Below are 24,937 nucleotides of genomic sequence, written 5' to 3'. Positions count from 1 at the left end.
GCTATCTATAAAGGGTGTGTTTTCAGTTCATGTATCCAATAATTTGGAGAAACATTATATCATAAACCACAAAAAATTATTTAGCCCTATAATTGTCAAAATTTTAGAAAATAATTAAATTAACGATGGGTATTCTTGCACAAAAGGGCAATGAAATTTTTGAGTCAAGTCATTCACTGACTTGGTTTGCTGGGGGGGGGGTCATAAGAGTGCCAAAACTGAAGCAAGGGAGGGAATGGACATGTGTAGCCACTGTAGGGGAAAAGGAGATAGCAGCAGCTCTGCTTTAGGTGGGTTTGAAGCTCTTGAGAACCACATCTTAACTAATGGGGTAGAACAGGATGTCACAGAGGAGAGCAGAAGGAGGAACCTCTGTGGTTATCTGCACTGACCATTAGCATCAGCCATCCCAAAAAAGATGGACTCTGCTGCATGCTTGGTAGCCTACAACAAAACTATCTATGTTGAGCTTTTATTTGCAAATTGGGCTGTTCCAGAAGTTAGTCTGAGCAAGACTTTTCTCAACAAGTAGATTTGTCTCATACTCTCCATTGGTAATAGAGAGGAAAAGAGGGACTGGAAGATCCATGAGCTGAAAATGGAGTTGTTGCATTGCTCTTTATCTGCTAGGGATGGATGCCAGGTAACTTCTGTTAAACTGAAGAATAGGGCAGACAAGGAGATAAGGAATGATAAGCTTGACTCCTTAGTTCAGCTGAGCCTCTAAACTCAGTCAGCAGTGCAGGCAGGACTTAAACTTACAGCCTGGTCCCCACAATACAGTCTTTAGACTGAACATAAAGTTACCTACAAATATGGGCACAAACCTAGTCTGTCAATCACAAGATATGCACAGCACTAATGAGCATTCTCAAATCTGAACAGTTTTTATGGAACAGATGCAGAAATGACTCATCAAGTATCGCTGAGAAAGCCTCACAATACAATGAGAAATACACCAAAATATGTTAAACAGCAGATACTGAAGTAGGCAAAGAAATGCAAATGAAAACTTGAGAGTGGAAAAAATTTGAGAATTGGAAAAAAAACCACACACACACACAAAAAAATTTAAAATGAGGGGTTACATGCAATTACTAGGGCAGGTGAAATAGTTTGGCCAAGCTTGTGGAGAAGAAAAACAAAGGAAGTCTCCACAGACGGAGTTCTCTTCCACATTCCCTAGTACCTTGTATAACCAATTCTAAAGTTACTGTAACTAAAAGGTTATAACAACCATATACAACACAGAGTTCATATGCCATTCACTGTAAGAGTTTAACACTCTGTCCACATGCTTTTCACTGTGACGTTGTGTGCAGCTTTATTTTCCATGGAGAAACCTCTCTAAGATTTCCCAAGTGAAAACTGGGTTTTCTGTGAGAGGTTTTGGTTTGGTTTTTGGTAGCGAGGGGAGGGCTATGTAGATAGCCCTGTAAGAAGCTACAGGAAAGCTCCTCCAGCTTCTTTTGTCAAACCCACCTCTGACCAGGGCCAAGCCAAACAGTGCCCCTGTGAATTGATATATTTAAACGGGGTGCAGCACACGCTCTCTCTTGCACCAGTGTGCCCCCAGGTGCTGGCAGCACGGCCCCAGTCCTGACCCTGCCTGGCTGGGCTGGGCCAGTCCAGCCCCTATTTAAGTTCAAGCCCTGCTGCAGCTCTAACCCGAAAGAGAGAACCAGGAACCCTTCAGAACCATCAGAAGGGACCTGCAGCAGAGAAAGGAGAGAGATGTGAGAACTGTGCAGATGCCAAGGCTGGTGAACAAAGAAAGGACGGAGGGGGAGGAGGAGGTGTGCAGAGCTGAGGTTCCCCCTACAACCTGTGGCAAGAGCACAGGTTGACCTGCCTCCAGCCCTTTTTGTTCAGCAGTGGGACAGATCCATATAAGAAGGTGGCTGCCCCTGAAGAGGTTGTGACTCTGGCCAGTGTGTGCTGGAGCAGTTAATGCGCAAGAGAACTGCAGCTGTGGGCAGACCCACATGTGGACTTTTGTGGAGGACTTTTCTCCTATGGGAAGGGTGCCAGGTGGAAGCAGAAGGAGACTGGGAGAAGTCTTCCCTATCCACTGGAGAGGAACAAGTGGTAGAGACTGCATGGGATGAACTGACTGCAACCCCTATCCCCCTGCACCGCTGGGCAAAGGGGCTGAGGGAAAGAAACCAGAAACAAAGCTGAGCCCAGGAAGAAAAAGAAGGGTGGGGGAAGGTGTTTGATTTTAAGATCTGGTTGTATATCTCACTGTTCTACTCTGATGTTATTGGTAACAAATTAAAATCGTTTTATTTTGGCTTTTTTCTCCCTATGATGGGTCTGTCTTTTGCCCATGGCCTTTAAGTGGTGAGAAGCCCTCTCAGTCCTTATTTTGTCTAGCCACCTTGCTGAGGCATTGTGGTGCTCAGTTGCCCACTGGGCCTAAACCACAACACAAGTGGTATGACATGTTACATGAAGCAGAAAACAAACTGCATCATCTATTCCAAGAACCAGGGAAAAGAGCCTATGGCCAGAGTCTGTCCACCATTTTATGGCCAATTAAACAGGCCATTTTAGAAAGGGTGGAGAGTGAGTGTAAATCCTTGGGTAGGGCTGGAAATTAAAACCCTGGCGAGTCACCTGTAGTCTGATGGAAGGAAAGAATGGTTGAGGCTATCTGGAAAAGGTGAGAAAAGCATGACCAGGACAAGCCAAGGAGAGCAACTAGACCTCTACAGAGCTAGGTGGAAAGGGTGTGCCAGATCCTTTGCTTAAGTTAGCTCCAGCTTGGTTTACGTTAATTGCAGACTGTCATTACTTTACATTACTTTCCACATCACAGTAAATATTCTCTTCCCTAACAATCCAATTATTCATTGAATTTTTCAGTTCCCATGGCAAGTAAGGACTTCACAGATCAGAGGCACAACACAGTTTTACCTTAGTCCCAACCATCTCTTGTTTATCACGCTTGTGAGGAGGTAGAAGTTCTCAACACTTGTGGAGTTATATTTGAAGACAGAATGCAGGTGGATTTTGGTTTCATCAAGAGCCTTAATACTACCACTAAGCTAATCCTAGCTTCTGAATGCTTGTTTTTTCCATGTTCATATTATATGATCTACTTTCAGGTTGTAATTATAGTATTTATAGCATATATATTTTATCCAGACTTATATCTGGCATTTGAAATTTAACATAAAATTGGTATATTTAATGTCTTAAATTTATTCCCCACTTCTGTGCAAGAAGCCAAGAAGAAAAGGTAAAATTAGAGTGATTATATCCATTGTCAGAATTATGGGTCAAATAATACATATATTGCATTTACTGTTACATGAGGTACTTTTAGTGACCCATCCATTGGTACAGATTTTTGATACAAGATCAAAATAGGAGTCAGAAGTATAATAGTCATCCACATCCTTGGCTGTTATAATTAATTTCCAATAACCTTCTACGAAATGAGCTAGTCTATATAAACTCTACAGATCTATCCTGAATTAACTTCCCTGTTATTTGATGCTGAGATGTCAAGATAAGCTCCTGGAGAGAGGGCCACAAAGATGATCAGAGGCTGGAGCACCTCCGCTATGAGGATCGACTGAGAGAGCTGGGCCTGTTCAGCCTGGAGAAGAGAAGGCTTGGGCGAGATGTTATTGTGGCCTTCCAGTTCCTGAAGGGGTCTTATAGGAAAGCCAGGGAGGGACTTTTTACAAGGGCAGGTAGCGACAGAACGAGGGGGGATGGTTTTAAACTGGAAGAGGGGAGATTTAGACCAGATATTAGGAAGAAATTCTTTCCTGTGAGGGTGATGAGACACTGGCCCAGGTTGCCCAGGGAAGCTGTGGATGCCCCCTCCCTGGCAGTGTTCAAGGCCAGGTTGGACAGGGCTTTGGGCAGCCTGGGCTGGTGGGAGGTGTCCCTGCCCGCGGCAGGGGAATGGACTGGATGAGCTTTAAGGTCCCAACCCAAACCATTCTATGAGTCTATGATTCTATAAAACTGAGAAAACCAGACAAAAAGGCAGGAAAGAAACAAAAATGCTTTCAACACCTCCCTGAATATTCCCTTCTTTAAATAAAAGTGCTTTGTTTTAGTGACAGGCAATACCAAAACTGTGGTGCCTTAGTGGATTCCTGGTGTACATTAACAGTAAAGATAGCCGCTTAAATTTCTATTATTAAAATACTTCAAAACTTACTTCTGGAGTTTATTTCCCTTCATATAACTAAAAAGGACAGCTTGCTCCTTCCTACCTATGTAGCTAGGCTCTTTTCACCATACCATCTGGGAAACTCAAAAGTTCTCCAACTACCTCTTTTTTAATCTAGAAGAACCACTCAGAGGAACCACCCACATGACCAATGAACATATTTACTTAAACCCTTCTGGTCTTTGTGATACTCTCATCTGTAGATATGATTGTCCCAGCAATCAAGTAAAATCTCAGCCTGATACCTTTACAAATTTCATATGCCACCTAACAGAGTGACCTGAATTTCTTCTGTACCTGTTTCTTTATTACCGATTTCACCCACTCCTGGCTGAGAGGAAGGAAGAAAAAGAGTCTGTATGGTTAGATAAGTTGAACACTGGAACATCATTTGAATGTCACTACTCCCTGGAGATCAAAAATTGCAATCTGAACAGTAGTAATTATAACAATTTCCAGAATATGTAAAATTTTGAGAAACATCTTTTGAAAAACACCTTCAAATACAACTAGAAAAACTTTCACAAAACCTATATAATACTATGCACTGGTAAATACTTAGTGAAGTAGCATAATGAAGTTTGACAGGTATTCTTCTATTCAAAAAGACTTATAACTAAAAATTTTCTTAGAAGAAGAAAGTGTTTGATATTAGCACTCTGCTTCGCAACAACTCCAGTAAGAGACAAGACAAAGGAAAAAATCAGCCTTGACCGCAGTGATGCATCTGTTCATCCTTGATACAGGCACGCTCCTCACCTTCACAAGTATCAAAAGCACTAATTGCCCCCTCAGAAAACTCCACCCTTTATCAGTAGTCCTTTACTCCAGTATACACAATAGGAAATAAGAGACTCTCTCCAAATGTTTTAAAGAAACACAAGAGGATCCTGGTATTCTGTTTTTCCCATCATGCCAAGGTGGGCGTAACTGAGAAGGGAAGCAAGTTCTGCTACTTCTGACCATTGCATGTAGCCCATTATTAAAGACGTATGCACATTAGTTGCTGAAAGCATAGTTTGTTGGTTAATTGTTTAAGTGAGACTGGTGTGTATTTATTTAGTACAGCTAACTGATCACGTAAACAAGATATCATTTGCCTTCTCTGTGTACAGATGAATTTATATTCATTACAAGTACTGGCACAGAATAAAATAACGATCTTTGGGCAGGAAATCCAGGCCTTTCTTTTCTTCTCGTCTGCTGAAGCATGAAGACATAGATCTAGGGTGTGTAAACAGCTTACTACTGATGATGAAGATGTAACTTCATTAAACATCCTGGATATTTTGATAAAGAACATGTTTCATGCCATAGCAGGCCAATATATTGACTTAATTACCCCAACCTTGCCATAGTAAGCTGCTACTGATTTCAGTCCAAACATCGAATCCAGGTAACACCACATAAAGAAACTCTTTTTTTTTTTTAAATTTTAAACAAAAATGGAAATAAAGGCCGAACTGAAACAAATTGGAAAAAAATTACACAATTCAGTTCAGTAACACCTGAATGGAATATTGTATTCTATTATACTTTCCTATTCTTTTATGGAAATATTTTAAAATTATAATTGTGAGGTAGGATTTTGAGAAGAACCCAAGGGAATTAGGCATCCAGCTGTGATCACATTTTACAATTAGGACACCTTCCCAAATTATTTCCTTGTGCTGCTTCAGTAGAAATGACAAACATTACTAGAGACTGCTGAACTGAATCTTACCACACATGGAGAAGATTATACTGTCCCATTTTATGCGAAGAAACTCCTTTCTGCATTTGTACATATCCTAGTATAATTTTTTTTTCTCCTTCTCTTGTGGCTTCCCACACCTATTATATCTCCCAGGTGTGTCTTGCTAAATGCCGCACTGAGAATCAGCTCTCATTCTGTTTCTTATGTTGAAGATTTTTTTGATCTGTTGGCTACATTCATTATTGTAAATTGGCAGGAGGCTGAAGATGAACTGAGGGTAAATGTTATGTGTATACAAGGTGATAGACTGTGCATCTTTTTTGAAAAACATAGCCGTTTTAAGACAGTGGTTTCACAAACTTTGATCATTTTTATCCATCTTTTACCATATTAAAGCAAAGTCTATTGACCTTGGAAAGAGACAGAAATCTACCCAGAGGAACTCATCCTACCTACCTCCAATGTCAAGATAAAAAAAAGGATAAAGTGACATGAAGTAGCAGTACTGTCCCTGTTTATTGAAGTATACATTCCTTCCTGCTTTTAAGATGCTAATCCAGTAGAACTGCAAAAAGCCAGTGTTCAGGGAAAAAAAAGTATGTTAAACATTTCCTGGCAAGCCTTATAGGCTTGATTCATTGCTTGTTTTTCTAATTTGTAGTCCTTATAACTCCATAGTTGTGAATACAATTACACAGCAATGGTACTGAAACAAAGTGATCATGGTCACAAGCAATAATCAATCTAACATTTTTGTTTCTCCTACAAAGCTGACGTAACGCTGTCTGATTGTCTGAAATTACTCTTGATATTTTCTGTGAGAAGGCAAAATCAGATTGTGCAGAGAATTCAGAAATAGATTTAAAAGTTTAAGTCCATCTCTAATAAACGTAGGACACAGTCTAAGTGAAGCTGGCTTAATGTTCCCAATAGGTGCCTAACGCTTGTCAGTGCCGCACATAAGGGTTTCCATGGCATATGCTCAGTGTGACAGTGTGATAGTGCAGGAGGAAGTAATAACTTCAAGGTCTGTTCTTTTTACAAGAAAATAAGCCACCCCCAAGAGGCATGGAGTAATTTTCTAATGCTGGGTCCCCACATATGAAATACTCCACACCTCCCCAGACTTCGGAAATCAGCAGGTTTTTTTGCCAAGGAGCTGCCTGGCATCAGTTACAGTATCGAAAAACTTAGAATAGTTACTTGCATGCCACCTGCATAACTGTAAAGCAGCACTAAATTAAATTTGTTCCAGGACCTGTTATTTGTGGGGGAGGAGTTGTGTTTTATTTTCAGTAATGTTATGTTTCTTTATTAGACTCAACCTTAACAAAATATATCTATCTATATGTATATGCTCCTCCCAGAATGCAAATATCATTGGCCAGTTTCTGAGGAAGGAAGAGCATCCTCTGTTTACCTATTCATTTGCTAAAATCCCCAAAACCCCACCTTTCTAGACTCGCTGAATCACTCTGGGACTGAAGCCAAAATTGCCTACTATATAAGACTGCCAAAGCACAGGTGAACTACTCTTCCTGACCAACTTTAGACCCAGCATCCTTGTGCCAGACTCCACGCAAGATGGGGTTTGGCAGGGGGATATGGGTAACAGAATGGGCTTTCCTGTTAGCAGTTTGCTGTATCCATCAAACAGGTAAGAAGTTGTATTTTTTTATTACAAAAAGACAAAATACTATGTTTAGATCTATGAATGTATTTTTAAAAACCATACTCATATTGTTTCACATAACAGGTGGTTGCATTTAAACAAGATTTTTTTTTTCCAGTTTTCATTAAATATTTAATGTATGTCTATTAACTGGACTGATTCAGTAGCTAATTGTGCATTGATAAAACTCTACGCAAAGTGTTTATATAAGTTACTGATATAATAGTGTGAGCAGGACTGGAAGATTTAGCTGACACATGCAATCCATCATTTTGTGTGAGTTTTTTTCTCTGTCAATACTAGAGCCATCAAGGCTGGTCTTGGCAGTTTTTGTTGATATGAATAGCCCTATTAAGTCAACAGGATCACTCAAATTGAAATTACTTGCATGAGTACAAGCTTGCTAAGTCTGTCCCATTCATGTACAGTAATTACTGCCCTGTCAGCTAACATTTTAAAATCTTCAGATTGCCTATGTAAATTTATCTTGCATATCATTTTCAAAACATTGACAAGTGCAAATATAATTTTAGGCTACTTTATAGTTTGTGAAATAAACACTAAAATACTGGCAAGTTGATTTAAGCACAAAATGCAACAGTCAGTTAAGAGTATAAGCTTACATTCAGAGTTACCCAATGCCAGTCAAAAGCACCTTCACCTACTTACTGAACAAGAATGTTATTTGTACCATGCAACGCTAATCTGCTAAATTGCTTTGAAAACTGAATAGTGGTCAGACAGTGTCCAGCAAACTCCTCTTTAGTCAAAACACACTCTGGAAAATATTTTCAGATTAAAAATACTGGCCCAATCCCATGCCATCTCCACAGAAATATTCTTAATAACTAGGTCAGTTTTAAAATTACCAACTAGTAAATTATCTTGACTATTCTTACAACTGAGAGACAGTTATTTTTATAATGGTCAACAATATGGCATTGTGCAATTGCTGAAGAAATCAATGCAGCTAGAATTTCCTCAGGAATTATTATTTGCTGAGTAAACAAAAGCCCCTGCTCTTTCCTTGAGAAAAATTAACAGACCAAAATACATGCGTATACCATTTTGCTCTGTTACAAAGGTTCTCATGCTAGAATAAACAAACATTCTATGATTCTATGCTTGCTGAGATTCCTGTAGATATGTTGGGTGAGAGCAAATTCTGGCGTATTATTAAAACTTACAGGGGTATTTGTCTCATTTGATCAGGATACATATGCATTTACCTAATTATATTATCTGTGATACTGAAAGACTTACAGGAAACAGAAAATGTTAAACTTTGTCCTGAGTTACTTCTTTACACGTCACTAGTGCTTACACTTAAAGTTCAATGAGAAAAGAATTAAGCTTAGGTCTGAAAGAAACTGCAGATACTGCAGCCACTTCTAGATACGGTGAGGCTGCCCAGAACTCCCGCCTCCAGAGGCAATAGTCTCTTGGGGACCTCTCTGGGAGTGGGAGCTTGAATTCCTTCAGACAGGCATCCTTCAGCTCTGGGATCAAGTCCTCTATCTGCTTACATGGTGGGCACAGACACAAAAAAAACCAACCAAGTGCTCCTGATCTCATTATTTTTAAGGCAAAAGTCTCTTGTGTCTTTTAACCAGTTCTGTGCATTTTATTACTGTTACCTAGCTACTACACAGCAATTTTAATAAATTACTCTCTTACATTTTGTGAATTCTTCCTGTAATTGTTTCACATATTAGTGAGATTAAGTGCAGCAGTGAAATAAGGGCTGTAATCCATTCATTAGAATACCTTGTAGTGAGTTTTAAGGGAGACAAAGCAAGCAGATATACATGAAATGTTATTTGGATTTCAAATTCTGTGTATTTGTAGTAAAAGTGTCTTTCTAGAATTACCTTTTTAGGGACCTGTTTCATTTTTTCTGATGTGATAAAGGACTCACACCTTTATAAAGCACAGAGGTGTATCTGGGTCCTTTGATCCCATCTAAATGTTCTGCTTTAAAAGTTCAGATACCAGACACTCTACTTAATATGCTTTTTACAATTTCTTCACAGAAGCCCAGATTGAAATCCAACTAGGAACAGGAAGCAAATACACTGAGCTTGTTCAGCAGAAACAAAACAGTATGTTCATTTACACTGTGCATTTGTATTTGTACTTATTTGGTACATCTCTACTAAATAATTAAAATGCCTAAAAACCCTTCTGAGCATATTGCTGGTAATGTCAAATAAAGATAAATACGTATTAACAAGGATTTCTCTATATCAGAATGGTAATATCTTTATTAGATACCAGCTACTAAACACATATATTATGGTTATATTTTGATAATAAAAGGTAACAAAGAGGCGTGTTTGTAGAGGCTGTATGCGTATGTGCATGAATATGTATATATAAAATCAAAGTGGAATATACACGCAGGATGTTTGGTTCCTTAAAAGCAAGGAAATGAGACCACTTTGGCAAGCTGTAAAGTCAGCAGGTGATGTTAGATGACAAGATGACAACTCAACTTCATTGACTTTTACCATGTAATGACTTGTGATCATCCTGTACATGGATCTGTGGTCACTTCTAAGAGTTTTCAGCCCCCTAACAGAAAAATATTAGAGAGAGAGCAAAGACAATAATTAAAGTTTTCATTCCCTTATTAGAAAGATAAAGTGTAATGAGAAGGCAACTATGCTTTTGTACCAGTAACAGGCTAATTTAGTACAACGTAACCCTTTCTGTCTAAAACACTCCAACATGCAGACTTGTGACTTTCTGCCTCTCCTAACACAATACAGAGTTTCATAAAAAGGTAAAAATTAAAAGGTAGAAAATGCAGATTGTCACATTTGAAAGCAATTTATTATGATTTAACTATCCTGATTCTGAATTTTAGGCTTAACTTTGTTTCATTGGAGCTGGCATATTAACTTCCTAGTCCTTTCTAGGTGAATTTTAGGTGCAAATTTTGGTATTGTACTATGGTTCTTTTCTTTCTTATTTTTTCCTAGCTTCTGCTATAGTTTCATCTAAGGTGAACATCATCCAGCCAATGCTGACAAATCCAGTAATAACACGTAAGTAAAGGAAATGAAACATATTCAATAAGTTTTCAATTTTAGGCAATGTAGACTGAGGAATCTGATACAAATAGGGAAAGGCACTGGTAAAGGAAGTCATGTATTATTAAGTGGAGAAAGAGGGTGATTAAGAAATATATTTCATCTTAGGTGAAATGTCGACAACTAATAAAGCTCTAGCTGAACATAACTTTAACCATTTATAGGAATGATGGATTTGTAAGATGAGTAATAAATACGAGTGAGGAATGAATACAGTTTTATAACGAACAGAGAATAACAAATGAAGGTAGGCAGGTAAAAACTATCCAATGACAAAGTGAAGCCTTGTACAAGTTGATTTTCAGTATGTTAAGGCTGGGAATTTTAAGTAATTTTTTTACAGCGGGTTTTAATTCACAGCTTCCAACCCTGCTCACAATGACCGCGTGTGCAGCACATGGGGCAACTTCCACTTCAAGACCTTTGATGGAGACATATTCTTTTTTTTTTTTTCCCTGGGCTATGTAATTACGTTTTTGCATCCCATTGCAACTCTCCCTACGAGGATTTCAACATCCAGATTAGGCGCATAATGGTGGATAACAGTCCAACAATCAATCGTATCACCATGAAAATTGAAGGTGTAGCTGTTGAACTAACAAAGAATGTTGTCATGATCAACAGCAAAATGTAAGTTCATAACACTTTTTTGGTAACCACAGGTCTTTTTTTTCTAACTTGCCACATATTTCGGTATAATTAGTGGGAAAAAATTATGTGTTCTTCAATAAATTTGACGATTTTACCAACATAAATAATTAATAAGTTACTATTAATTCATTTCACAGTAAATAAATTCTTCCCTTAAAGATTACCTCAAAAATAAAATTTAGACAAAAAATCCTGACAAGTTGGATCCAAATTCAGGTCCGTATTTGATGATGTTGAACCATCTTATTTTTTAATTGTTTTTCTTTATACATAACTGCATTATTTTAGAATCCCTACAGATGCTGGATACCGCAAGCCATTTGTTTTTTCTCTTTATCAAACATCAGAAAATACCTAGCATTCTTTCTGCCTTTTCCCAGAGTTCAAATGCCATACAGCCAATCTGGAATTACGATAGAGAAAAGCAGCATTTATGTGAAAGCTGCCAGCAAAATGGGCATTGTTTTGATGTGGAATGAAGATGACAGTATCCTGGTAAGAACTGCTCCTGGACTTGTCTACACCTTCAGAGACAAGCGCTATTGTTTGGTTAGGCCAGTCCCTGTCTGTTTAGAGGGTTACTATTGCCTTCCTATCTCATGCTGTTAAACAATTCTTTCTTAATGAAGACAAGTTTGCATCCTGGTAGTTCTAAAGAAAATTACATGGATTTACTTCTAGTGGATAGCAGATGTCTGCTTAAAATAGGGTGAAAAATCACTTTCGATATATCGTTAATGTATTGGCATTGTTATAGGGTGTACTTACCCCTTCAAATACCATTTTGTATTAGAGTTTCACTCTCTTAGGACTTCATTATTGCTGTGGATTTTGTTTTCTTTCTGAAGAATAAATAGAGAGAAAGAGGCTGAGAGGAACATAGATATTACATTTAAAACTTAAATCTGTATCAGTAGCATCAATAGCTTGGACTCTGCATTGTAAATTAAATCCAAGCCAACTCTTTATTCTGCCCCCAGCTCTGAATTTAGATTTCTAAATAAAATTACACAGATCTGATGAAAAATACTTAGTAGCAAGTGCAGATGTTTTTAGTGGTCTTGAATATATTTCAGAATGTTTATGATAACTTCTATCAACTTACTATTCATCATTCTAGCTGGAACTGAATGATAAATATGCCAATCAGACCTGTGGACTTTGTGGGGACTTCAATGGCTTTCCAATTTACAATGAGTTCTATTCAAACAGTAAGTTATTTAAAGAATAAGAAATTGTTCCTAGAGTCTCCAATGTGGGTTTTTTTTGGTATTCTTTTAACTCTAACACCATCAGCATTCCCCTTTTCTATCATGTAAAATTATTTACCCAAAAGACATTCAATCTCTGCTGAAAAATATGTAGTACAGAGATCAGATAATGTGATTTAATAATTTAGGTATAAATATAGTAGTGGTGTTAAATGCTGATCGTGTATTTCTTGTATGACATGGTTTTATCTGCCTCATCAGTTAACACCATAATATGAGCCAGATTTGCACAAATAATATATATAAATACAGAAATATGTTCAATAAAATAATATTGTCTCATCAGTACATTTATTGTTTCAGTTCTCTCTTAAAATTGGTACATCCACATCGCCTTCTGAATTGCATTATCTTCATCATTTTATTTACTCTCAGCTTGAGCTTCCTCCTAAACCTTGTATCACAGCAGTCTCCATTGTCCAAATCTCTGTTTAGGTTCTTTTCTCTCTACTCTGCATAGGCTCAATAAAATCTGAAAACAGTTTGTCATTTTTCTGGTAAAAAACTTAGGTTTTAGCTAGATGTAATAGACTGAGAATTGTTTCCTAATGTTTACTTTTTCCAGGGTACTCTGCAAGGTAAATTGAGATAGTGATGTAGTGCCTACTTTGGAAGGAATGGTGATCAGGCTGAAAGACTTAAGGGAACTAGCTGCCTTGGCCAGTCTTGAGCAGAGTTCTTGAGAGTAGAAAAAGATAATAGTTGGTTGCATTGAACAAAAAATCCCAACCTTCATTATTAAACTTTTTTCGTACAGATATTAAGATGACAGCCTTGCAGTTTGGGAATATGCAGAAAATGGATGGCCCAACAGAACACTGTGAAGACTCCACTCCTACCCTGCCAGATAATTGCACTGATAATTTTGTAAGGATCTTTTGACTATTCTTTTATTTTTCTTTCAAATTTGTCTGTACCTTTCTACATCTTCAGATGGGTCAAGAGGAAAAGCCCTCAGGTGATAGCAACTAAAAAAAGGATATAAGCTTCTATCAAAGAATAATTATACAAAATAATAATACAAAAAAACTGCTCCTCTCTATTTTCTGAAAGTTGTTTAATTTTTTTTTCTCCCAAGGATGACATATGCCAGAAAACATTGACCAGCTCTGCATTTGCAGAGTGTAATGACCTAGTTGATGTTAGAGAATACATTATGGCTTGCCAAGATGACTTGTGCCACTCTGAAAAGTTCAAAAATGCCTCATGTATCTGTGACACCCTTGCTGAATACTCCCGGCAGTGTGCTCATGCTGGTGGGCATCCTCTGAACTGGAGAACCTCAAAACTGTGCCGTAAGTATCACTGGAGATAGCCTTACTTTATATTCAGTAACTAACAAACAGCAAGCTCTCAAATGGTGCTGAGGATGCATGAGAAATTACAGGCCATTCAAGATTATATTCTCCAGAGGGTTCTGATGTACAAGTTCCAGCATGAAGACTTCAGTCAAGGAGCTAAGGGTTTTAATGCAAACTGGATTAAACACTATCAAACACTTACATGGTGCCATGGTTTAACCCAATCAGCAACTAAGCACCACACATCTGCTCGCTTACTCCACCCCCACAGTTTAATGGAGAAGAGAATTGGATAACAAGATAAGATGATACAAGATATAAGATAACTCACAGGCTGAGATAAGAACAGTTTAATGATTTAAATAAAATTAAAATATAATAATAATGACAATAATAACAATAATAACAATAACAACGACAATGACAACGACAACAACAACAACAACAATAAAAATGATAATGATAATGATAATGATAATAATGATAAATTGTAATGATGATGAAGACAAAAAAATAGCCCAGGCAGTCTGTAAGCAGCAATTGCACCCACTGGCTAACTCCCTCTAACTTCTGTATCAAACATGACGTCTAATGGCATGGAATATCTCTTTGGTCAGTTTAAGTCAGCTGTCCTGGCTGTTGAAGCTGTCCTTTTCCCTTCAAAGCTGGGAGGACAGGGACAGTATGAGAAACTGCACAAAGTCCTTGGCTTAATGTAAACATTGCTTGCCAACAACTAAAACATCTGTGTGTTATCACATTATTCTCAGCACAAATCCAAACACAGTCTTATACTAGCTGCTATGAAGAAAACTAACTTTATCCCAGGTTACTATAAAGGAAAATTAACTCTATCCCAGTTAAAACCATCACACATGGATACGCAAATTGAGGATCCAGTAGGAATACAGGCCTTGCTGACTTTGTGGGATCATCAACTTACTGTCCCCAGAAACCCAATCATTGACCCAGTTTCGCACCAGTCATTGCAAGCACATCTGAACTGTAAAACATGGATCTAGGTGACTAAATAAGGAAATTCTGAGATCTGGCAGTGGATCTGCAGTTCAGTATAGTCTAGCTGAAAAACAATATAAAAGTTTTCATATACAGTGAACTAAAATACTTTTGACTGAAAATAACCTCTCCTCTTTTAAAACTTCAGCCAAGAAGTGTCCTTACAACATGCAGTACCAGGAGTGCAGCTCCCCTTGTGCTGATACATGTACAAATCCAGAACGATCTCACTTTTGTGAAGAACACTGCATAGATGGCTGCTTCTGCCCCCCAGGCAAGTTCTTATTTACTCACATTTCTGATCTCAAAGAACAGCAACAGCTTACCTGTGGGATTTGGGTGGGTTCCATGGGGTTTAAGCTTCATGTATTTGCATTTTTCACAGCTACAAGTGACAAGCATTTGTCATATCTCAGATGGGAAAAGATATCTGAATTAATTGGCAATACATGTGCAATATTCAGAAAGCTGAGAGGCAGAACAGCAAATAGATCAAGACCAGTCTCTCAACAAGCCACCTGTGCTACAATAAGCAGCCTCTTTCAAAGCAGGTGTAATTTAATACAAATATTGAATCCTTCACTGTGCAAATTGGCGTAGTGCAACTGTCCTCAGCATAGGTATGTCCATGTTCACTTCCCCTTGTATGCGTGGGGGACTTCAACTTCCCAGATGTCTGCTGGAAATACAACACAGCAGACAGGAAACAGTCTTGGAGGTTCTTGGAGTGCGTGGAAGACAACTTCCTAACACATCTAGTGAAGGAATCAATGAGGCAAGGTGCTCTGCTGGACCTGCTGTTTGTGAACAGAGAAGGTCTTGTGAGAGATGTGATGGTTGGAGGCTGTTTGAGGCACAGTGATCATGAAATAACAGTTTTAAATTCTTGCTGAAGTAAGGAGGGGGGCTAACAGAACTGCCACTTTGGACTTCTGGTGGGCAGACTTTGCCTGTTTAGGGACTTGGTTGGCAGAGTCCCTTGGGAGGCAGTCTTAAAGGGCAAAGGAGTCCAGCGAGGCTGAACACCCTTCAAGAAGGAAATAATGAAGGCACAAGAGCAGGCTGAAAAACGAGCTGGTGGAGAAGCCCAGCCTGGCTGAACAGAGAGCTTTAGCTGGAGCTCAAAAAAAAGAGGAGAGTTTATAGTCTTTGGAAGAATGGGCAGGAAACTCAGGAGGAGTACAAGGTTGCTGTGAGGCTGTGCAGGGAAAGAACTAGAAGGGCCAAAGACCAGACAGAACTTTATCTGGCTGTTGCTGTTAAAGATAGTAAAAAATGTTTCTATAAATACATTAGCAACAAAAGGAGGACTAAGAAGATTCTCCGTTGTTCATTGGGTGCAGGGAGAAACAGCAACCAGGGATGAAGAAAAGGCTGAGGTACTTAATGCCTTCTTTGCCTCAGTCTTTAGTAGGAAATCCAATAGTACTCTGGGTACCCAGCCCCATGAGCAGGAAGACAGAGGTGGGAAGCACAATGAAGTCCCTATAGTCCATAAGGACATAACTAGCAATCTGCTACACCACTTAGACATACACAAGTCTATGGGCCCAGATGGGATCCACGCAAGAGCCCCGAGGGAGCTGGCAGAAGTGCTCGCCAAGCCACTTTCCATCATTTATCAGCAGTCCTGGCTAACCAGGGAGTTCCCAGTTGACTGGATGCTCAGAGATGTGATGCCTATCTATAAGAAGGGCCAGAAGGAGGACCTGGTGAACTACAGAGCTGTCAGTCTGACCACGGTGCCAGGGAAGTTTGTGGAGCAGAGTGTCTTGAGAACCATTACACAGCACATGCAGGACAACCAAGTGATCAGGCCCAGACAGCATGGGTTCTGGAAGGGCAGGTCCTGCTTGACAAACCTGAACTCCTTCCATGACAAGGTGACCTGCTTAGTGGATGAGGGAAAACCTGCGGATATTGTCTACCTGGACTTCAGTTAAGGCTTTTGACACCGTTTCCCACAGCATCCTCCTGGAGAAGATAACTGCATATAGCTTGGATGGACATATGCTTCACTGGGCAAAACACTGTCTGGATAGCCAGTTCCAAAGAGTGATGGTGAATGGAGTTAAATCCACCTGGTGGACAGTCACGATTGGTGTTCCCCAGGGCTCAGTAGTGAGGCCACTTCTGTTTAATATTTTTAGCAATGACATGGACAAGGGAATCGAGTGCACCCTTAGTAAGTCTGCAGATGACACTAAGTTGGGTGGGAGTGTGGATCTGCCTGAGGGTAGACAGGCTCTACAGAGGGACATGGATAGGCTGGATTAATGGGCCAAGGCCAATTACATTAAGTTCAACAAGGCCAAGTGCCAGGTCCTGCACTTGGGTCACAACAACCCCATGCAATGCCACAAGCTTGGGGAGGAGTGGCTGGAGAGCTGCCTGAAGGAGAAGGACCTGGGGGCGTTAATCAGTTGGCCGAATAAGAGCCAGCAGTGTGCCCAGGTGGCCAAGAAGGCCAGTGGTGTCCTGATCTGCATCAGGAATAGTGTGGCCAGCAGGAGGAGGGAAGTGATAATGTCCCTGTTCTCTGCACTGGTGAGGCTGCACCTCGAATACTGTGTTCAGTTTTGGGCTCCTCACTACTAAAAGCACATTGAGGCACTGGAGTGTGTCCAGAGAAGGGCAACAATGGTGATGAAGGGTTTAGAGCACAGGTCTTATGAGTTGTGGCTGAAGGATCTGTGGTTGTTTAGTCTGGAGAAGAGGACTCTGCAACTACCTGAAAGGAGGTTGTAGTGAGGTGGGGTTTGTCTCTTCTGCCTGGTAGCTAGTGATAGGGCAAGGGGCCTCAAGTTGTGCCAGGGGAGGTTTAGGTTGGATATTAGAAGGTATTTCTTTACTGAAATGGTAATCAAGCACTGGAACAGGCTGTCCAAGGAAGTGGTTGAGTCACCATTCCTGAAGACATTTAAAGGAGTAGATGTCATTCTCAGGGACATGGTCTAGTGGCGGACCTAGTAAGGCTGCATTGATGGTTGGACTCGATCTCAAAGGTCTTTTCAACTGAAACCGTTCTATGATTCATGACAGCTGCAGATCTGTCTCTAAGATGATATGTAGGATTTGTAACAATCAAAAACGGTGTATCTCTTTAGTTGATCAATGTTTGGTCTTTTTTTCTTCAATCTAGGCACTGTATTTGATGACATCAACAATTCTGGCTGCATTCCCCATCAACAGTGCTCTTGTGTTTACAATGGAAACACCTATGCTACAGGAACTTCTTTTTCAGAGCAGTGCCATTCCTGGTAACCTTTGTTACTTCTCTAACTCATTATTTCCTCTCATATATTTAATGAGTTTAATGGTTTATTCTATGCAATTGCATCATTGGTAATTGATATGTGTATTTAAGTGACCACAACAGTTCCAAAACATCCCTAAGGAACATTCTTTGTTTTATTAGCAACAGGCTTAACTAGCTTTGCACTCTAACTCAAGGTGATCAAAGAGAGGATTTACAATGTTTAGATTTCTCACCAGTCGATGAAAATGCTTCTTCTTTGTTTATTTTGCTCAAACATTTGGACTTCTCTCAGGAGAATGAAGTTGCAGTCATTGATGTATTTGCAAATATTTATTTTCTCTGGAGAAAGCAAGGGATGACACAATACAGCCTCGATTTCACAATTACTAATCCTGTACCTGTGCACTACAACATCACCTTAGAAAACAGATATGCTCTGCATCAGGAGTAGATGTGGGGTTACATTTCTGCTAGTTTCAGATACATTTTTATAAAAAAACCCCAAAAGATATTTAAATTTGTCATTGTGTTTTATGTTAGCTGCAAAATCCAAGTGCTTACTCATCCAATACCTGTTGCTGGAGAGTTCACCTGTTCAAAGAAGGAAAACAATTAAATAATCCAAGTGAATGCATACCAGAGTCATTCCTTTTACACATGCTGACAATGTTTTGGAAACTCTTAAACCTAGATTTACTGTGTGTCACACTACAGCTTGAAGGGGGAAAGCAGCAGCAAACTAGCTGAACCTAACAGAACCACTAAGATGATGAGGGGACTGGAGCATCTCCCATATGAGGAAAGGCTGAAAGAGCTGGGTCTGTTCAGCCTGGAGGAGACTGAGGGGGGGAATCTCATTAACACTTACAAATATCTAAAGGGCAGGTGCCAAGAGGATAGGACCAGACTCTTCTCAGTTGTGCCCAGTGACAAGACAAGGAGAGATGGTCACAAACTGGAACACAGGAGGTTCAACTGAAACATAAGGAAAAACCTCTTTACTGTGAGGGCAACAGAGCACTGGAACAGGCTGCCCAGAGAGGTTGTGGAGTCTCCTTCTCTGGAAACATTCAAAACCTGCCTGGACGCCTTCCTGTGTGCTCTTCTCTGGGTGATCCTGCTGTTGTAGGGGGGTTGGACTGGGTGATCTTCAGAGGTCCCTTCCAACCCCTACCATTCTGTGACCTGTAATGTCACTGTAATTCCTTTAACTCTGGACCACTGTTACAGATTTCAGCTAACTCTTTTGTCTGTCTTCCAGTACCTGTAATGGAGGCCAGTGGAGTTGCCAAGACATGTCATGTCCAGGAACATGTTCAATAGAGGGAGGTTCGCACATTTCTACATATGATAAAAAAACCTACGATCACCATGGAGACTGCACTTATGTCCTTTCTAAGGTGAGAATCAGATATTACTAGGTCATAGAGACTTATACATTTATAGAAAGAAAAGGTGATAACCAACACTTTTGAAACTTACCTCTTTTGACATGCAGATGTTAACTTGTCTCTAACTTAGCCAGATGTTTACTAGAACATATGTTGCCATTCAAAAGACAATCATCAGTTAACTATAAGGATGTCTTGCAACACTATGTGGTGCTTACAGGGGAATTTCCAATTCTGTGATGTAGTAATTACTGAAGACCATTGCCTTTCTTAAAGAACTTGCTAAGGCTACATTCTTCAGTATGATTAATTCAACTTTTTTACTGAGTTCCATAATTTTTGCCATGTTACTGTATTATATGGTATTGGGCCAAATGGTGCAAGTCTGAAAAATTACAGTAGCTGTTATGAAAAAAAAATAATTTATAAGGCTAATATTTTTATTTCATTTCTGGGAAGGTCAAAAACAGAAAATCTGTTCAAGTCAACTGATACATGTTGGTCATTTAGGGGTTTTTTCTGTTCGTTCTTTGCTTTCCTTTTTCCCCATCTGCACAATTCAGTTTAAAAAATGCTGTATGTTACAGTTCTCCTGAAAAATGTTTTATCTGAAATTTTTGTCTAGCACTGATACCAGCTACAGAAGATGAAATATACAGTAAAACTGAATCAAACATTAGAAGTGGGTATGAATAGAAACTCCAAATATTAATATCATCAATGAAATGCAAAACCAGATTCTAATTCTCTCACTGTTCCTAATAATTTCAAAAGGCCAACCAGAATCTCAGGTCAGACAAGGCCTGGGATTTGGGGGAGTCTGGATATTCTCCAGAAACAGAAATATTTTTCCAAAGTTGAGAGAAAATTTTACAGCTAAAGCTTCTGCTTTATGAAATAACTGTTAACAATTTTTTTTCAGCACTGCAAAGATGAAACCTTCACCATCCTTGTAGAACTACGGAAATGTGGCCTAACAGACACTGAGACATGCTTAAAGACAGTGACCCTTAACCTGAATAAAGGACAAACTGTAAGAATGAAAAATGAGCATGGGAGACAGCTATTTAATATATGGAGAGCAAAGAAGCTAAGCTTTAATCAGTCAGGGAATTTAATTTCTTTCTCAATTGTTCAGCATATGCAATAAGTACATATTGTTTTTAATCAAGTGAAAATTTTGTTTTGTTATGAAAATTAGATCAGCCACCAATTTGACTTTGTGGAAGTTCATTAAGACAAACATTGTACTCACAAAGCAGAAAAATTGTATTTTCTCTGCCAGTTAGATGGAAAAAACATGAGCTTTTAGGTTAGAAACTACAAATACAACAGTAAGTCCATTCATCACAAAGATGTGTTGGAAGATACCAAGATGACGTAAATCCCTAAAGAGCTGAGAAAGTCTCTTTAAAAGTAATTTGTTTATGGCAGGGACAATGAGTAAAATGTACAAAGTGGAAAGAGGGATGAGGTGAAATCATAAAAAACCTAGCCTTTTTATTTAGTATCTTTTAAATTAATATCACCAAAGTCATCACTGTTATTACTCGTTAGACTATAGTTATCATTCACACAGTTGCCTCTTGTTTCTCTTCCTTATCAGCTCATTGAGGTCAAACGTGATGGTGGTGTGTTTGTGAACTCCATCTACACCCAGCTACCTATCTCAGCAGGTATTGTTTTCTTTAACACTCCATGATCAATAAGCTCAGAATCTCAATTGCACATCTGTTTGTTTTCTTAAACTATGGAAGATAAAAGACTGTGAGTTATTCAGAACCTGCATGTTCACACCTCGGTTCTCTGGGATATTTTCTGAGTCACACAAGTGCTTTTGAAGTGGAAGTGGGAAGTTTGGTGTCATAAAGAAATGGGAAACAGTACATGCACAGGCAAGAGTTCAAACATAAGCAAAGAGCATTTACAATCTCCTGATTTGATCACTCTATGGTTTATTTCCTTCTCCCTGCCCAAAATTGAACACAGAAGACATCCATTTACCTCTTCTATTTCTTCTTTTTTTTAACTAACCAACCTTGTGCTAACACTTCCTCAGACAGAAATTTGATTTTTGCTCTCTGTCTCAATAACTGATGATTCTGTATGATATCTCTGACCTTCAGATGTGCTTAGTTTCCCTCTAGTTTCCCTCTCCAGTGGAGTGAGGGCTCCAATATATGCTGTACAAGCTTAGAAACAAAAATTGATGCATTTGTTTTAATGCTCAGTACCATACAGATTTTTTCCTTCTTATTCTCTTGAAAAGAATAATCTCCAACTGCTTGATGTTGAAACAGCAAATAAAGTTAACAACTTGGTAGCTACAAGCAAATTCTGAACTGTAAATTTTTATTTACATTCCTGATTAATTTTTATAAAGATTGGCTTTATTTCACCTCAGAATTTGCAACAATTGTGATAGAACTTTAGGAAGAACAGTATAATGATACATTGTTTCCCGCATTCGACCAGAAAGTGATCATCCTGTTTTTCATCTGTAGCTAATGTCACCATGTTGAGACCTTCATCATTCTTCATCATCATGCAGACAAACTTTGGTGTCCACCTTGAAATCCAAATCATACCCATCATGCAAGTGTTTGTGCGACTGGATCCTATTTTCAAAGACCAGACCTGTGGTAAGTTAATGAAATATAAGGACATGTTGCTTAATCTTTTGCCTAGTATAAGCAGTATAAGCTTTTCACTGCTTTTCAACAGGTCTCTGTGGAAATTTCAATAATATCCAAACTGATGACTTCAAGGCCATAAATGGAATAATTGAAGGAACAGCAACAGCATTTGCTAATACATGGAGAACTCAGGCTTCGTGCCCTAATATCCAGCGCAGTTTTGAGAACCCTTGTGCACTAAGCATTGATAATGGTGCGTGCTTCTTAGATTTTTTTTCTAGGTTTTTTTTTCCTCATCTATAAGGAAAATACATTCACTGGAAAGCAAAGATAAGAGAATAAAGACTTATATACTTCATAAAACCATACTTACGAAATCAGAAACAAAAATTTGAAATGAAAGCACTAGAGATAAGTAACAAAGTAAAGAAAGAGTCATAGAAACATAACTGAAGGAAACTGTTTAGTCATTAAGAACAGAGAGGATGCCTAAGCTGACAACTTGGTGTCAGTGGAGTGGATTGCAGGAGTATCTTTGGAAATATGTTATTCATCCCCTTCAGCAAGTCCTCTTCTTTTGTTTTAAGAATCCTAGCCCACAAGCAAAGTAGAAAAAAAAAAGACAGAAGGAGAGATTTGATGTAATTTCAGAACTTGTTTCATAGACCAGGGTAGTGTGTTTTTGAGACTAATGAATTACATTGAGTAATGTGAATTTGTATTGTTTGTTCTCTTCACAGAAAAGTATGCTCAGCATTGGTGTGGACTACTAACTGACAGCCAAGGACCTTTTGTTGATTGTCACTACGCAGTGAATCCCTCTGCTTACCACACGGTACTTTGCTAAGCTGTTTTTCCCTTTAGAAACAATAGAAACAGGATCATTACAGCTAGCTCTTGTCTTACGCAATTCCCGTGTTTTCTTTTCTGTACTGCGGCACTTCCTTCTTTCAACGTGTTTCTGTTTGTGTTGTAACATTACCTTATTTCAATTGTCAGTCTCAGATTCAAGATCCTGGCTTCCTTGCAAATGAAAAGGCAGCTATTTACTCCTGGTTGGATATAAACATACAGTAGGAAGTGTCTGCAAAGGCATGTCAAATGCTTGTTTGAATATCAGTGAATTGTTGTCTCATCAGCCTTGTATCTCATTAATAATCACTTGGCACAAAAAGCCCGTTAGCTAATAATTGTCATTCTGCTATCCATGTGCTGCCAATGATTCTTCTCACTATGAATCATCAAGGTATGGACACTGGTGAAATGATGTGTCTAGACTGAGAATTGTGAACAGGGTTTTGTATGTTATTGTGCAGCATATTCATAAATATGGTTCAGAGAAACATGAAGCTCTTAAATGTATAACAGACTTTAAGACCACTATTTCCCAATAATAACTGCAGACATCAACAGAATATCCATTACCTTCATTCTCCTCTGCCAGGAAACTTAGACAAAGACTGGAAAGTGATTAAGCTATGTTAGTGTTGTCCATGAATGACCATATCCAAAGGATTAGTGCATATGACCAGAAAGATAATGTTATAACAAGTGCTGAGATTTTATTTTTCTCTGCATTCTTAGAACTGCATGTTTGACACATGTAACTGTGAAAATAGTGAGGACTGTCTGTGTGCAGCCCTGTCTTCCTATGTGAGAGCCTGTGCTGCAAAAGGGATCCAGCTGCATGGATGGAGGACTGATGTATGCTGTAAGTACTCTTAACTATCCCCTTTCCTAAAAACACACATCAAAAAAACCTGCTGGCCAGAGATTATTTTATACTAATTTCTAGACAAATATAGTAAGTGTAGAGGAAGGGATTTTACTAAATGCAGTCCTGGAAGCAATTCTCTGCTCTTTCCTTAGAATCAATCCATTGCTAGCAGGAGTGAATACAAATAAATGGAAGACATAGCTTGCTTAGGAAAGAATCAGAATCACAGAATGTGTTGGGTTGGAAGGGACTTATAAAGATCACGTAGTGCAACCCCTCTCCTGCACTAAGCAGGGACACTTTAACTAAATCGGGTTGCTCAGAGTCCCACTAAGCCTGACCTTGAACATCTCCAGGGATGGAGCCTCCACCACCTCACTGCGCAACATGTTCCAGTTTCACTCTCATAGTAAAGAACTTCTTCCTAATGCCAAATCTAAATCAATCCTGCTCTAGCATAAAAACATTGCCCCTCATCCTATTGCTACCTGCCCTTGTAAACAGTCCCTTCCCAGTTTTCTTGCAGGCCCTCTACAGGTACTGGAAGGCTGCCGTAAGGTCTCCCCAGAGCCTTCTCTCCTCCAGGCTGAACAACCCCAACTCTCTCAGCCTGTCTTCATAGGGGAGGTGCTCCAGCCCTCTGATCATCTTCATGGCCTCCTCTGGACCTGCTCCAACAGCTCCATGTCCTTCTTGTGTTGGAGGCTCCAGAGCTGGACACAGTACTGCAGGTGGGGTCTCACCAGAGCAGAGCAGAGGGGCAGAATCACCTCTCTCAGTCTGCTGGCCACACTTCTTGTGATGCAGCAAGGATGCAGTTGGCCTTGTGGGCTGTGAACAAACATTGCTGGCTCATGCCCAGCTTTTTGTCCACCAGTACCCCCAAGCCCTTTTCCACAGGGCTGCTTTCCAGCACATCATCCCCCAGCCTGTACTGATTACAAGGATTGTCCCTACTCAGGTGCAGGACCTTGCACTTGGCCTTGTTGAAGCTCATGAGGTTCACATGGGCCCACTTCTCCAGCTTGTCCAGGTT

General features: G+C 39.3%; 1 protein-coding gene across 1 annotated transcript in view; it reads left to right on the top strand.

The window, feature by feature from the left end:
- Nucleotides 1-7,475: 7,475 nt before the first annotated feature.
- LOC104542777 (mucin-5AC-like) overlaps nucleotides 7,476-24,937 on the top strand; it is a gene marked incomplete at its 3' end in the record, with an annotated part of 20,201 nt that continues 2,739 nt past the window's right edge. The window contains 17 exon segments of the mRNA XM_010187205.1: nucleotides 7,476-7,548; nucleotides 10,548-10,613; nucleotides 11,019-11,101; nucleotides 11,104-11,288; nucleotides 11,690-11,804; nucleotides 12,430-12,520; nucleotides 13,338-13,447; nucleotides 13,659-13,875; nucleotides 15,047-15,172; nucleotides 18,041-18,158; nucleotides 19,419-19,557; nucleotides 20,471-20,581; nucleotides 21,155-21,224; nucleotides 22,053-22,190; nucleotides 22,273-22,437; nucleotides 22,925-23,019; nucleotides 23,769-23,895. Of these exon segments, the coding sequence (XP_010185507.1) occupies nucleotides 7,476-7,548; nucleotides 10,548-10,613; nucleotides 11,019-11,101; nucleotides 11,104-11,288; nucleotides 11,690-11,804; nucleotides 12,430-12,520; nucleotides 13,338-13,447; nucleotides 13,659-13,875; nucleotides 15,047-15,172; nucleotides 18,041-18,158; nucleotides 19,419-19,557; nucleotides 20,471-20,581; nucleotides 21,155-21,224; nucleotides 22,053-22,190; nucleotides 22,273-22,437; nucleotides 22,925-23,019; nucleotides 23,769-23,895 (2,029 nt within the window).

Source organism: Mesitornis unicolor, unplaced genomic scaffold (assembly GCF_000695765.1).
Source record: "Mesitornis unicolor isolate BGI_N332 unplaced genomic scaffold, ASM69576v1 scaffold1746, whole genome shotgun sequence".
Taxonomy (NCBI): Eukaryota; Metazoa; Chordata; class Aves; order Mesitornithiformes; family Mesitornithidae; genus Mesitornis; species Mesitornis unicolor.
Note: the sequence above shows the minus strand (reverse complement) of the source record. Positions and strands in the feature narration are given on the sequence as shown.